The sequence below is a fragment of the Vombatus ursinus genome, unplaced genomic scaffold (genome assembly GCF_900497805.2).
Source record: "Vombatus ursinus unplaced genomic scaffold, bare-nosed wombat genome assembly UNPS02014816.1, whole genome shotgun sequence".
NCBI lineage: Eukaryota > Metazoa > Chordata > Mammalia > Diprotodontia > Vombatidae > Vombatus > Vombatus ursinus.
Genome location: NW_020954594.1, coordinates 4,769,246 through 4,783,975, shown reverse-complemented (window position 1 = coordinate 4,783,975; position 14,730 = coordinate 4,769,246). Strand labels below are relative to the sequence as shown.

The 14,730-nt window shown below is 40.8% G+C and overlaps 1 protein-coding gene across 1 annotated transcript in view; it reads left to right on the top strand.

The window, feature by feature from the left end:
• Positions 1 to 14,730, top strand: part of POU2F3 (POU class 2 homeobox 3) — a 98,259-nt gene that overhangs the window by 34,919 nt on the left and 48,610 nt on the right. Inside the window, exon 4 of the mRNA XM_027835530.1 lies at positions 4,890 to 4,924. Within this exon, the coding sequence (XP_027691331.1) occupies positions 4,890 to 4,924 (35 nt within the window). The remainder of the gene's footprint in view (positions 1 to 4,889; positions 4,925 to 14,730) is intronic.

The following is a 14,730-nucleotide window of genomic DNA, read 5'->3' as shown; positions in this document are numbered from 1 at the left end:
ACCACTTTTATTCAAGCCCCCATCACCTCAGCACCTGGACTATTACCATAACCTCCTAATTGGCCTCTTTGCTGCCTCTAGTGTCTCACCACTCCAATACCCTCCACGCAGCCACCAGTTATTTTACCAAAGCGCAGCTTTGATCACATCTCCATCCCCCACTCAATAAACTCTAGGGCTCCCTCTTACCTCTAGGATTAACAACGAACTTTTCTGCTTAGTATTTAAAGCTCTTCAATACTTTACCCCTCTCCCCTCTTGCAGGCCATCTTCAGTCGTTCTGATCTATATCTGGCCACTGGATCCAGATGGCTCTGGAGGAGAAAGTGAGGATAGAGACTTTGCACAGCCCTCCTTCACTTAAACCCAATTCACTTGCTTGTCATGGCATTACCTCCGTGATATCATGGTCCTCTTCAACAATGAAGGACAAACACTAGCAACTTTACCCCTCCTACTTTTCTAGCCTTCTTACTGCTTCTCATGTACTCTTCGGTTCAGCCACAAAGGTCTTTTGCTCTTCCTCACAACACAAGACTCCATCACCTATCTCCATAACTTTGTACTGATTACAACTAATGTTTGGGCTGTTCTTTCTCCCCTCTGCCTCTGGTTTCCTTCAAGGCTGAGCACAAGCACAGTTTTTGTACCACCAGCCTCCCCAGCTATGTGCCTTCCCTTTCAAAGTACCTTGTATCTGTCTTTTATGTATTCTATATGGGCATGTCAGAATGTACATATAGAATATGCATTCTCTCCCATCAGAATGTAAGCTCCCTGAGGGCAGGGACTGTTGAACTTTTGTCTTTGTATCTCTAGTACCTAGCACAATACCTGGTACAAAAGAGGGTACTTAGTAAATACTTGTTGGTTGGTTGATTGACATGGTTTCTAGTGTCCTCATCATCCCTGGAACTCTCTTCTGGATGGACTCCATTTGCAAATATATAGTAACTAGAATTCAACATAATACTGGTACCATGATTTGATCAGACCACTATTAAGGCAGCCTAAGACTTAATTATCATTGAGGCTGCTGTATCATACTGCTGATTCACATTGAGTCTGTAGTCCACTAGAACCAAAGTGTTGTTTTCTTTTTCCCCATTGATTCAAACTTTTATCATATACTTGTACAAGTGATTTTTTGGACCTAAATGTAGAACCTTAGATTTATCTCTATACAATTTGATCGTACCCAGTTTCAACTCATATATACTTTGAAATTATGACTCTTTCATTTTGCATATCAGTCAGTCCCTCCAATCTTTCTGCCCTTATCAGGTTTAATAAGCTTGTCTTCTATGTCTTCACAAAAACATTGCTAGTGATGTTTATTACTCACTTACTTTGTGTTAAATATAAGAGGTAACTTAGTGTAATGGAAAAAGTATGAGATGGGGAATCAAGACACCAAGGTTGAATCTTGGCTTTACTACTAACCAGCTATGTGACCATGGGTAAATTGCTTCAATTCCCTGGGACTTAGTTTCCATATCTGTGAAAGGAGGCTGGGTTGGACTAGATAATAAATCTGACACTTTTGTAACATAGTTTACAAAATGCGTTTTATGTATTCTCTATTTCGAACCTCAACAACTCCATGAAGTAATGAGTGCAATTATCACTTCCATTTTACATATAGGAAACTGGGGCTCTGAAAACCAACATGTCTTCCCCAAGACAGAATCAGGAATTTAACAACAAAGTTAATGAAGATTTATTAAATACTTACTATATGTAAGATGGGGCAGCTAAGTGGTACAGTGGATAAAGTGCCTGGAGTAAGGAAGACATCTTCCTGAGTTCAAATCTGGCCTCAGATACTTACTAGCTGTGTGACCCTGGTCAAGTCACTTAACACTGTTTGCCCCATTTCCTTATCTGTAAAATGGAAGGAAATGGCAAACCTCTCTAGTATCTTTGCCAAGAAAACCCCAAATGGGGTTATGAAGAGTCAGACATGACTGAAAATGCCTGGACAACAAATATGGAAGGTACTGGGACAGACCCTGGGGAAACAAAGACAAAAATGAAGCAGTCCCTGCCTTCCAAAAGCTTACATTCTATAATAAGAAATCCAATCCAGATCTTTTGATTCCTTATCCTGCTCTCTCTACTCTAACCACGTTGCCTTAAATGACCTCAAAGATCCCTTCCAAATCTAACCCTATGAGTCTATGTCTTTTCCATTATTCCCCAAGTCAATAATTTTAAACCCAGAAAGAACAGTTCTAGGGAACTTGCTTTCCTTAGTGACCTGTATGTCCATAACCACTAAGTAGCCTTTTTTCTTGATGGTGATAATGATGCTGTTTTGATCTTTGCAGTCAACTCTCCATTATTCAGGAGTAGAATAGTAAATCGCAAAGATTATACAAATCTTTGGCCTTTCTCTCCTTTCTCCCTCTTGAATTTGAGTTATTGTATTACTTATCTACACCTTCCCCAGAAAGTGGTCAGGGGACAGGCCTGCTACTTATAAACCTCAGTCACTAATTGTTATGGATGCCCCCTCCACTGTTGCACAGTTCTACACCTTACTCCTTGGTCTCAGTGAAGTACTGGAACCAAAAAATGTTCATTATACGGTGGCCAACTTTTGGGTGATAAACATCACCAGCACTAACTAGGCTGGTCTTTGGACAATACCTGTTGTCGCTGGGCCCATGCTGAAAACTTGTCCAGCTTGGTAGGACCTACCAGTGTTTCCATTCCAGTGAAAGAGCCTTTAAGAATCAAGGTCACCTCCACAAGAAGACATTGGGTTAAGACTTTAATGGAGGTATTTGTGGACATCCTTGGGGAAAGAATTAGTGGAAGAAAAGATTGGAAGAAAAGACACAAGTGTGATTTCTGGATGACATTGTAATGTTCATACCTTCCCATGAGTACTGATAATCAAACTTGCCTGTCCAACTCTGGTAAAGTTTGAAGTCAACTTTATTTCTAAGCAAAATCAGATATTAAGCTTCCCAACTCCTTCCAGAGGCATCACAAAGAGGGATGGGTCATTTTATGGTGGAGGCTGATTCATATTTGGAACACAGTACATGTTTGGAACATTTGGAACAATTGTCTCTCCTCAAAGTTCTAGGACAAAATGTTTTCCAGAGGAGTAAATTGAGGCCTGGAAAGAACTAACCTAGATTCCTCTAAAGCAGGCCTGTGCAACCAGGTCCCTCAAAGGATTTCCTCTACATATAAAAGCTGTTTGCCTCTGTTTTTCGTGGGCTGCCCAAAATCCTTTGGTAGGCCACAGCTTGTGCAGTCCTTCTCTAAAACTTAAGCCCCACAGTTCCAAATTTTAGCTCTACTCTCCTTGGCCTTCTCTTCCAGATAGGTTGGGAGAAGTGGTACCAGGTGGAACCCATCTTAACTATCTTGAAAGCCTGTTTACTTTTCTACTAGCTCTTGGGATCAATCTTCCACACGGACCAATTAATAATGATAATAAATAACAACTTGTATTTATTTAGTGTTTAAGGTTTATAAGGCACTCTTCTTACAGTGCCCCTATGAAGCAGGTAGGAAAATTACCCTCTGTTTATAGAAGAGAAAATGAAGGCTCAGGGAGACTGCGTTTTGCCCAAGGTCATACAGTTAGTAAATGCTCAAGCCAGGGACAAAGCCCACATTTTCTGACTCCACTACTGATATTTATATAGAATGTTTTAAGGTTTGCAAAGCCCTTCACATACATTACCTCATTTGCTCTTCACAACCTTATGAGAGAGGTAACAGGGATTATTGTCCCTATTTTATTTATGAGGAAACAAAGGCTCAGAGCTATTTGAGTGACCTGCCCAACATTACCCAGGCAATGTCAGAGGCAGAACTTGAGCTCTCCTCCCTCTAAACCCCAGTGCTCATTCTGCACACTTCAGCTTTCTCAGGTGTAGCAGAGTCCATTTTCAACTTTCTGCCTGATAACTTAACTGTTATCTAAAAATCACTCTTAAGTAGACAAAAAAAAAAAAGACAGGGAAAGATATCTCCAAGACTGCTGTCTGTATAGAATTATAGATTTAGGAATGAAAGGGATCTTGGAGATAATTTCATCCAATCTCTCATTTTACGTGGGGGAAAGAGAAAGAGAAAGAGAAGAGTGGCCAAAGAGAGCCTGGTCCTTGAAGTAGAGAAAGTATCCTCTTCCTGATAGCAACCGTACATTCAATCTCACCTCTAGATGAGGAAACTGAAGCTCAGAGATATTAAGTAACTTGTCCAAAGTCACTTAGAGAGTCAGGATTCAAAAGTGAATATAAGTTGAGACAAGACGAATTTACAGTTAGCTCCCACGGGGGGAAAGACACCAATTTCCTAATGGCAATGATCCCAAAATATTGTATCTGGGTCCACAGGAAAGTTACAGAATCTCTTTCCCTGGAGATTTGTAAGAACAGGACTGACATCCATCCCTCTGGTGTGGCTTCACTAGAGTCCCGCCTGGAGGAGGAGGAGGAGGGACAGGATGACTTACAGAAATCCCTTTGAGTCACAGGATCCTACAGTTGATTTGTTCTTGCTCATGCATGTAAGAAGGGTTTTAGAGATGATTCCTAAGCAGTAGTAGATAGCTCAGAAGACTGGGTAGCAGAAAAGAAGCCGTTGTCTCCAGTTCAAATCCCAAATCTGATAAGTGAACTTGGTAAAAATCATTTTCCTTCTCCTCTCTTTCACTAGCTATATGATAGGTTGATGAGACTTCCAGGGTTTCTGTGTTTGAGGGAATGAGGTAAGTTGAAAGCACTTGGTCAAAAAAGAAGTGGATTTTTGTTTCTCTTTGAAAGTGAAGACAATCCTTCTCCATAATGTTTTGTTTCTCTACTAGCTTTCTGTCTCTCCTGATGCCTCTCAAGTGACTAATTGTTTTCTTTCCATTCCAGGAAGCGATCGAAATGGCTTGGACTTCAACAGACAGGTAAGGACTTTCTTATCTAGGTCAAAAGTAATTCCATGAAGTCTGGGTTGCAGGAAGAACTTGGTTCACTAAAAGAACAGATAGACAAATGGGGCAAATTTAGGACCAAATGTGAAATTTAGAACCAAATGTAAACCATGTATAATACAACACATAAAAAAAGATATGCTCCTACCCTCCCCAAACCAACAAACTTAGCACAGAGGAAATTTGTAGGCAATTCAGTCAATATGATCCAGTTATGGGTTACATGGGCCTCCCTTAATGTCTGATACTTGGCTTTGTGGGGAAGCCCCAGAGAAGGGAAGTTGCCCTAAGGGAGCAACTCAGCAATGGTGCCAACACAAGTACTTTAGTGTCTAAAGGCAACTGAGGCAGTAGGACTGATCTTGGTAAGGAAAGACTTATCTAAAAGGGAAAGGAATTTCTCTAAGAAAGGTCAAAATGAGGCAAATAGGAGCTGTGAGTTTCTTGAGAGATATTAGATGGAGCAGGGCTATGAGCCTCTATGAAGGCTTGGAGAAAGGAGAAGGTGACATGTTGGGTGTTAGGAAATGGAGAGGGTGAGGAGCCAGTTAACTTGGCTGGAGGCAAAATCTAAGTTGTATGAGAAGCAAGAAGAGTAGTTAGTTGAGGGCCTGGGTATGAGTGAGCAATTGGTAAAGAGCCTACGGACAACCCCTCTTCTCATTTATCTTCATCGTGACTTGACGAGGCTATAGACACCTTTCAGTATAGCCCTAATCTTGGAAATCCCCTACAGGGGTCAGGCCTTCTGACATAGGAGCAGGGAAATTTCAAGCCCTGAGCAAACACTCCACAGCTAAAACCTCTGGATTCCCCCTAGCTATCATCGACTGATTTATAGGGATGAAGGAGAAAGGAGCATGTTATACCTGGGGAGTCTGCTGAGCTTCATGGCGAAGTCCTCCACATTCACCCTAAGCTAAATAAGGAATTTCTTCAACTATAGCTGGAAAGGTTTAGGTGAGATGTGATAAAGGAATTCCCAACAGTAAAGGTCATTAAACACTGTTAGGGAAGGTGAGGGGAGTTTACAGACTCATCTGCTTACTCAAAGTGTTTGAATGCAAAACAGATGTGTGTGTGCAGCATGATTTGGCTGCTAGTCTCCCTAGGAGATGAACAAGCTAGATGACTTCCCATGAGCTCTAGGATTCCAGAAGGGAGCCTTGAGCAGGTCGGGAGGAGCCCTGGCCACAGTGCTTTCTACCCTGAGGCCTGGGGGTCTTCCAGCCCCACATCCTCCCAGCCCTCAGCCTAGACAGAATGTTGAACCAGTCCCATACCAAGCCAAGGTTCTGCCAGCAGCACTGGGAAACCAGCTCACTCCACAGGCTGTGCAGGTTTCACTGCCTGTGTGGTCTGACTGAGGCCTTTCGAAACCCTCATCCTGATGGTAGGAGACAGGTAATGGCATCTTCCACCGCTTTGACCAACCTCGGTTGGATGCCCTTGGCTCTCTGACCCACATGGGTTCTAAAACCCCAATTCTCTGGACTCCTGTAAAAGTATCCCCTCTTGGTCCTGAATGTGCTGGGGTTACATTTATTTCCTTTGGAGAAGCCCTGAGGGAAAGGTCTTTCCCTCCTTAGATTCCTCCCTCTTTCGTTCCCTCCTGCCAGAAGGGTTCTTGAATTTTTCATCACTCTTGACCAGGGTCCACCAGTCTCATCCTTTCTAAAAAGAGGTGGGGAGGGGAGGGTTTAGAAAACACATTTAGCTAACACTGACATACTTGCTCTCATGCTTGTCCCCTCACACAGTCTCTCATTGTGTGACAAAGATGTCTGTACGGGGTCAGCTAAGTGGTGCAGTGGATAGAACACAGGCCCTGAAGTCAGAAGGACCCGAGTTTAAATATGGCCTCAGACCAAACACTTACTAGCTGTGTGACGTTGGGCAAGTCACTAAACCCCAATTGCCAAAAAAAAAAAAAGATGTCTGTACCCTTTCCAGCTCTATCCTGCTCTCCAAATGGTACTGTCACACATAGAAACACTCCCAGAGTTGGACCTACACTCTAGGATCATAGATTTAGAGGTGGGAGGGACCTTATGAGCCCTCCCCATTTGATAAAAGAGAAAACTGAAGCCCAAAGAAATGATGATTTGCCCAGGGTCATACAAATAGTAAGTAGCAGAGTCAAGATTAGAACCCAAGTCCCCTGACTCCAAATTCAGCACTCTTTCCATGGTACCACCCTCTCTTAGTCCTCTCAACATCACTCCCCCCCAAACACACACACAAACATACACACACAAACACACATCTTCCAATCCTGCTAATATGAACTTGAACTCTCTCATGCCAATACTTTGACACTCATGTTCTCACTTGTTCATACGTACTCTTATTTTCTCTATCTTTCTCCTTCCTTGTCCTGCCTTCCCTCTCTCCTACCAATAAACATAAAGTCTGTGTTTCACCTTTGAAAATCATCAGTCTTTCTGTAAGGTGAGACATGGGAGTTGGAGAGGCTGAGTGTGACCTCACCATTACTAACTAGGTGGAAAGGGAAGAGAGAATAGGGAGGGGAACAAAACAGGGAGTGATTGTGTAAGGTGTTTCAATCTAGGAGACAGTGAAGGTGTCAGCAAAAACCTCACAGCAAAGCAATAGCTTCAGTCCTCAGCACAAGACAATTTGGAAGTTAGTTGGCATAATTGGGAGTTAATAGATGAGGCCCTCGGTAAGCAGCAGGAGGTACAGATGGCTAGATTAGGAGAGCTGGATTATTAAAAAGTGTTATGCTTTACAAACATTAAATGCCTGGGTTCAGAGAGGCCCCTGTCTCTAATTCCTTCAGTAATTCAATTCAAAAAATATTTTATTAATCATCTACTATGTTCAAGACACTGGAACAAAGGATTCAAAGACAAAAATTTTCAGTCGCTGTCCTCAAGGAGCTTACCATCTCTTGAGATCTGACTTGGCTAGAACATGAGTGTATCATGAGGAGTAATGTGAAATGATAGCTATATTGGAACCACATCTCCAAGCTTCTCAAATGCCAGGCTGAGGAGTATGTATTTTACCCTAGGTGCAATACAGAGCCACTGAGAAGTTTTAAGGAAAGTGACATGGTCATACTTGGGCTTTAGAAAATCATTTTGGCAGCTGTGTGAAGGATGAATTAGAGCCAGAAGAGCCTAGAAGCAAGGAGATCAAATAGGAGATTATTACAACAGTCCAAGAGAGAAATAAAGAGGGTCTGAATATGGGTAGAGGCTGTGTGAGTAGAAAAGAAGGGAATGAATGTGAAAGAAGATGTAGAGGCAGAATCAATAAGATTTAGCAACCAATTGGATGTAGGAAGTGATAAACAGAGGAGTTGAGGATGGTTGAAAAGTTTTGATCTTAGGTTATTGGGAAATTGATGATGCCTTCAACAGAATTAGAGTAGTTTGGAGAAGAGGTGGGATTGGGGTGGAACATGTGAAGTCTGAGCTTCAGATGGAACATATGGGTAGATATATACAGCAGTCAGTTTGAGGTGCAAGATGAGCTTAGATTGATTAAAGTTGGCTTTATTGATGGGCAAAGTATCTACATAAAAAAGATAATTTAACCAATGAGGTGGATGAGATCAAAGGCTTGGTAGACACCCATGCTTAGGAGGTAGGAGATGGGTGATGATCCAACAAAGGATTTTGAGAAGGAACAGTAAGAAAAATAGGAAGAAAACCAGGAGAAAGCAACGTCATGAAAGTCAAATGGGAAGAGCATATTCAAATGGAAGGGAGTGACTGATAGTGTCAAATGATTCACTACAATAAGGAAGAAGATAGAGAAAAGAATATTGATGTAATAGTTTCACCTGAGTAGTGGGGTTTTTAATCAGACTGGAAAGGGAGGAGAAGTGAGCTGATGGTAAAGAAGTGAAGACAGTGAATATATATGAATCTTTCCAGGAGTTTGGCAATGAAAAGCAGAAGAGAGATAGAAAACCAATGTGAGGAGATGGTGGGTCTGGGAAAGTTTTTTGGCCTCAAACTTTCTCAATGATTTCATCACAGAGAAGCAACATATCATAGTGGAAAGAGCACTGGACTTTAAGTCAAGAAAGGCCTGGGTTCAAATTCTGCCTCAGATATTTCATAGCCATGTAACCATGGGCAAGTCATTCCATCTCTATGAGTTTTGGTTTTCTGTAAAATGGGGATAACAATCGATTTGTACCTGCCTGACAAAGTTGTTTCAAAAATCAAATGAAGCAATGTACATAAAGAGCTTTGAACACCTTAAAGCCATATACAAGGTATCCCAAAATCTAAGACTTTTGAGATACCCTATATAAACGTCAGCTATTATTAATATCTACCTTCCCATTCTCTTTTCCAACCAGAATGCTATGCTACCTGTCAAACTAAATTTAACAAATATTTATCAAATTCTGTGTGCAGAGCACTGCATTAGACACTGGGGGAGATACAAAGTTTCAATAAGACACAGCCCCAGGAGTTTACTGTCTGATAGGGGAATAGGACACAATCACAAACAACAACACTCAATCAATGACTTATCAGTGAATTGAAGCAGCTAAGTGGCACAATGGATAACAAGCTAGACTTGGAGTTGGTAAAAACTTAGTTCATACCAGGCATCAGACTAACTGTGTGACCCTGGGCAAGTCACTATCACACACCAGTGAGACAACCCCCACACACACTGTCTGCCTCAGTTTCCCTATCTGTAAAATGGAGATAATATAATAATAACCCCTACTTCCCAGGGTCATTGTGAGGATAAAATGAGATATTTGTAAAGCACTTTGCAAACCTTCGAATGTCATCTAAATTCTAGCTATTATTCAGGCATATGCTAGAGTGTTAGGCAAGGTCTGAGGATGAAGGTTGTTACTGAGCAGGCCACTCAATAACAGAAGACTTCATTAGGAGGCAGTGTTTGAATTGGTCTTTAAAGGATGGGTGGGAATTCCTCCTTCTCGCCTAGGGAGAAGAGTCTCAGCTATTTTCCCAAAAGACCTCTGCCATGAAGAGAGTGCAGGGGAGGTAACACACAGCAGGAATTTCTTTCCTGAGGTCTGAAGTTTTCTCTGACGCAAAGAGGGATTACTATTTAGGAACAGAGACAAGACAACAGATCTTCAAAGACTAGGAACTTAGATTCTATCAAACCCACCAAATCCTCTCCATAGCAGTTTCATCTTCTACTGACTACTTCAGAAGCCCTGGAAAGACTGCTCAATGTGGAATCAAGGGCTCTGGGTTTGAATCCCATTTCTGCCACTTCTTGCCTGTGTGACTTTGGGCAGGTTACCTAATCTCCTCGGCTTCAGTTTCCTCACCTATAAAATGGGGGGGCGGGAGGTTGAACTAGATGGAATATGAAGTCCCTTTAGATCTATGATCCTGTTACCTCTCTGGGTCTCAGTTTTCTCCTCTGTAAAATGAAGATTTGGACTAGAGGATCCCTTAGATTTCTTCCATCTCTAAATCCACGATTCCATGGTGATCCTCCTGACCTTGTGAGGTAACTGGGAGGGTGAATGGAGAATCACAGATGATGAGTACTGTGGGGTCCTGGTAAGACAAAGCATATTATTGTGGAAATAATACCAGCCTGAGAGCAAGGAGCACTTGGTGCCTAGCCCTAGCTCTGTTACACAAGAAATCTGTAACCTATAGTGAGTCATTCTCTTCATCTGTCAAGTAGGGGAGGGGGGTGGACTAGATCTCTAATGTTACTGCCAATTCTGGCATTTTATGATTCTATAATAATAATAATAACAGTTTTACAAAGTGTTTAGGTTTTATGATTCATACTCATCAGGACTTCTAAGGATCCTAACACCTCAGTTCTTCTTTGGTTCTTAGTGCTTAGCACAGTGCCTCGCACTAAGCCCTTAATAAATGTTTATTGATTGATTAATTGGCAAATTGTGTGTACTCTTGATTGGCCAAAGCTAGGAAATCCCTTAGGATAAACAATCTATCTCTGGGGCACAGAAACTCAAGAACTCCTAGAGAGTCTCTGTTTCTCTTTGAGTCTCAACCTGGGCTATACCCAGTGCAATTACACCAGTTGGCATTTGCCCAGTGCTACTCTGTTTCTGTCATTTTGACTCAGCCTTCAAATGAAGTAGATTTGCATATGTAATTTCCTTGGTTGGGATGGAACAATTGTCAAGGAGTCTTCTATTTTCCATAGAGCTCTCAGATGATATTGTAGAAAGGGAAGTTTCAGAAAATTATCAAAATCATATTAAGGCAAAGTATTCTCAGCCCTAGTAGATACATGATGTAGTTAGGAGTTTCTGTGAGTATATGGTAAGAATTTGACTAGTCCCCTGGAAAATTGGAAGCCATCAAGCTGTTTAGATGGTAAAGGGCTCCCGTCAGGAAGGCAAACCAAAACCTGCATAGCATCAGTCACCGTCCCAGGTGCCAGCATGGTGGAGTGTAAACAGCAATAGATTTGGAGTCTGGATTAAAATGTTAGCTCTGCTATCTGCTTCTTGTCGACTCTGGGAAAGACACTCACTGTCTCTGGACCTCAGTTTGTAAAATGAGGGGCTTGAACTAGATGATTTATCTCTAAGGTTCCTTCCACCTCTAAGAATCGATGATCCCATGATCCTGTTCATAGTCTCAGAAAACACTCCCTTACCCTCCAAGAACAACCCAGGCAGAGAAAAGCTAAGATTCTCCTGTGGGTGATGGGACTGAGGATCACTGTTGGGATGAAGATGCTAAGGCTGCCAAGGAGAAGGCTTATATTTTGGAAAGACCAAGAAAGGGCTAATGATAGAACAACTGAGGAGAGAGTAATTTCAATTAGGGTTATGGGAAGAGGCAGGGCTAATCAGGATGAAAAGGGATGAAAAGTGAGTGAGAAAGAGTGAAATTTTTCTTATGAAAAAAATGAAGACATCAGCAAATGGGAATTAAACTTCCAAGAGGTTTGCATTCCTTCAAGGTGCTTTCTAGAAGCAAATGTGCTTCTAATTGGGATCAGCTTGATTCTAGATGTACTTCACTCCTGTTCTTTTTTGTTTGTTTGTTTTGTGAGGCAATCAGTATTAAGGGTCATACAGCTAGTGAGTATCAATCATGCATCGGAGGCCACATTTGAACTCAGGTCCTCCTGACTCCAGGGCCAGTGCTCTACCTGCTGTGCCACCTAGCAACCCCACTTGCTCCTGTTCTCGGAAGCAGGAGGAGTCAATCACTAACAGTGTGATGCAATGGAAAAAGCATTGAATCTAAATTCTGATGATCTAGGTTCAAATCCTGGTCCTTCTATTTATTACCTGTGTGACCTTAGAGAAGCCATTCATCCCTCTGGAATTCCATTTTTTGAATACACAAAATTAGGGAGTTGGATGAGGTGTTCCCTGAGTTCTTTCCTTGCTCTAAATCCCATGAACTCAGTCCTTTCCTAGATAAACATCGTGAAAAATAATCACACTTATGTAGTGTAGCTCACACTTATGAAGGGCTTGGGGGTTTGCAAGGCATTTTATATACATTATCTAATTTGATCCATGCAACAACCCTGTAACGTACAAATACTATAGTTATTATTATCCCCATTTTACAGTTAAGAAAATTGAGATTCTCAAAGTTTAAGTGAGTTACCTGTGGTCACACAGGAAGTAAATTTGGAAGGTAAAATTTGAACCCACATCTTTCCTGACTCTAAACTCAGGCCTCTTCCCACTATATCAAGACACAAAATATAGTCCTTGTTTAAAAATCTAATAAGGAAGAAAGGCACAAAATACATAAAGCAAGCAAAAGGACACAGTTTGAAAAATAGACAAATAAGTGCAAGACTGTTACCATAGTTGGTATTAACTACATACATTGAGGAGTCACAGAATGATTTGAGAGACCTGAGCTAGATTAGATGGGGTTAGTCAGGGAAGACTTCCTGGAGGTGGTAACTTTTGAGTGGAATTTTGAAAGACATCATTTGAGGGAAAAGAAGGGGTTGGTGGATAGTGATGGCTCCTTTACCAAAGGTCCCCTCCTTATTTTAACTGAGTGTTCTTCAGGTAAAATGGGAATCAGACTTTCTGCTATTTCTTTCTTTTTTTCCCCTGGACCCAGGCTGGTGAGGTGGGAGGGAGTGGCAGAGGGAATTAGGGTTAAGTGACTTGTCCAGGGTCACACATCTAGTAAGTGTCTGAAGTCAAATTTGAACTCAGGTCTACCTGACTCCAGGGCCAGTGCTCTATCCATTTTGCCACCTGACTCTTCCCACTATTTCTTTTAAAAATAATTTTATTGATATGTTTTATTTTTATAACATTTAATTTCCAATATAGTGTTCTCCCAACCCTTTCTCAGAGAGCCATCCTTAGTTTATCACAAGGAAAAGAGAGAGAGAGAGGGAGAGAAAAAAACTTCTTTGGAAAAACTAACCAAGACATCCAAAAAAAGGTCTGACATTCTCTTCATGTTCCAGATCCATAATCTGCACTTTTGGAAAGAAGGGAATGAGATGACTTCTCATATTTGACTAAGATTGGTCATTATAATTTCACAGCATTCTTTTTCAAGTATTTTGTTGAAGGGCAGTTAGGTGGCACAGTGGATAGAGCTCCAGGGCTCTAGCCCTAGAGTCAGGAGGACCTGAGTTCAAATTCAGCCTTAGACCCATATCACGCTTACTAGCTATGTGACTCTGAGCAAGTCACTTACCCCCGATTGCCTCACCAAAAAAATTTTTTTGTTGATGTTTTTCTTTTCATTTATGTTGTTGTTATCATTGTGTTTATTGTTTGCTTTCTGCTTACATCACTTGGTATCAGTTCATATGTTTTCCCATGTTTCTCTGTATTTGGTTTTTTTTTAATAGCATAGTAATATTACATTACATTTATGCACTACAGCCAGTGAAGCCATTCCCCAGTCAATGAAAACCTACTTTTGCTTTCAGTTTTTGCCAATGCAAAAATTACCACCATAAATATTTGGGTGTCTATGGAGTCTTTCCTTTTTTATCATTGACTTCCTTGGTATATACCTAGCAGTGGAATCTGTAGGTCAAAGGGTACAAAGAGTTATTTTAGTTACTGCCCTATCCCCTTTCCCATAATTCCAAATTGCTTTCCAAAATGGTTGGACTGTTCAGAGCTTCACAAACAGTGCCTGTCTTTCTACAAGTAGTCCAATATTGACTATGGTCACCTTTTGTCATCTTTGCCAATTTGTTGGGTGTGAGGTAAAACCTCTGAGTTGTTTTGATTTACATTGACATTTCTCTTCTTATCTTTGATTCAAGGAAGTCTTTCATATGGCTGATCATAATTTGCAATTCTTAAGGGCTCTTTCTTCATATCCTTTAACCACTTAACTCTTGGGGAACTGCTTTTAGTCTTATATATTTCTGTTTGTTGCTTATTTATGTCTTTTACCTTTAGTAGAGATATTTGATACAAAGATTTTTCCCACTCAACAATTTCTCTTCTTATCTCAGTTGCAATAATTATGTTTGTTCAAAAATCTTTTCAATTCCATACAATCAAAATGACCTATTTTATCTTTTGTAATTGTCTCTATTCCTTGTTTGGTTAAGAATTCACTTCATCATAACTGTGAAATATACCTGATCTGGTTCTCTTCTAATGTTTTTATGGTATGACTTTTATTACTTAATATCAATTTTGTGTTTGTTTTGGTATACGTTTCAAAACATTGGTCTAGCCAGTGGTTTTTTACTTGGGATCTGGGAACTTCTTTTTTTTAAAAAAAAATAACTGTACTTCAATAGAATTGGTTTTCTTTGTAATCTTATGTATTTTATTTTTAAAA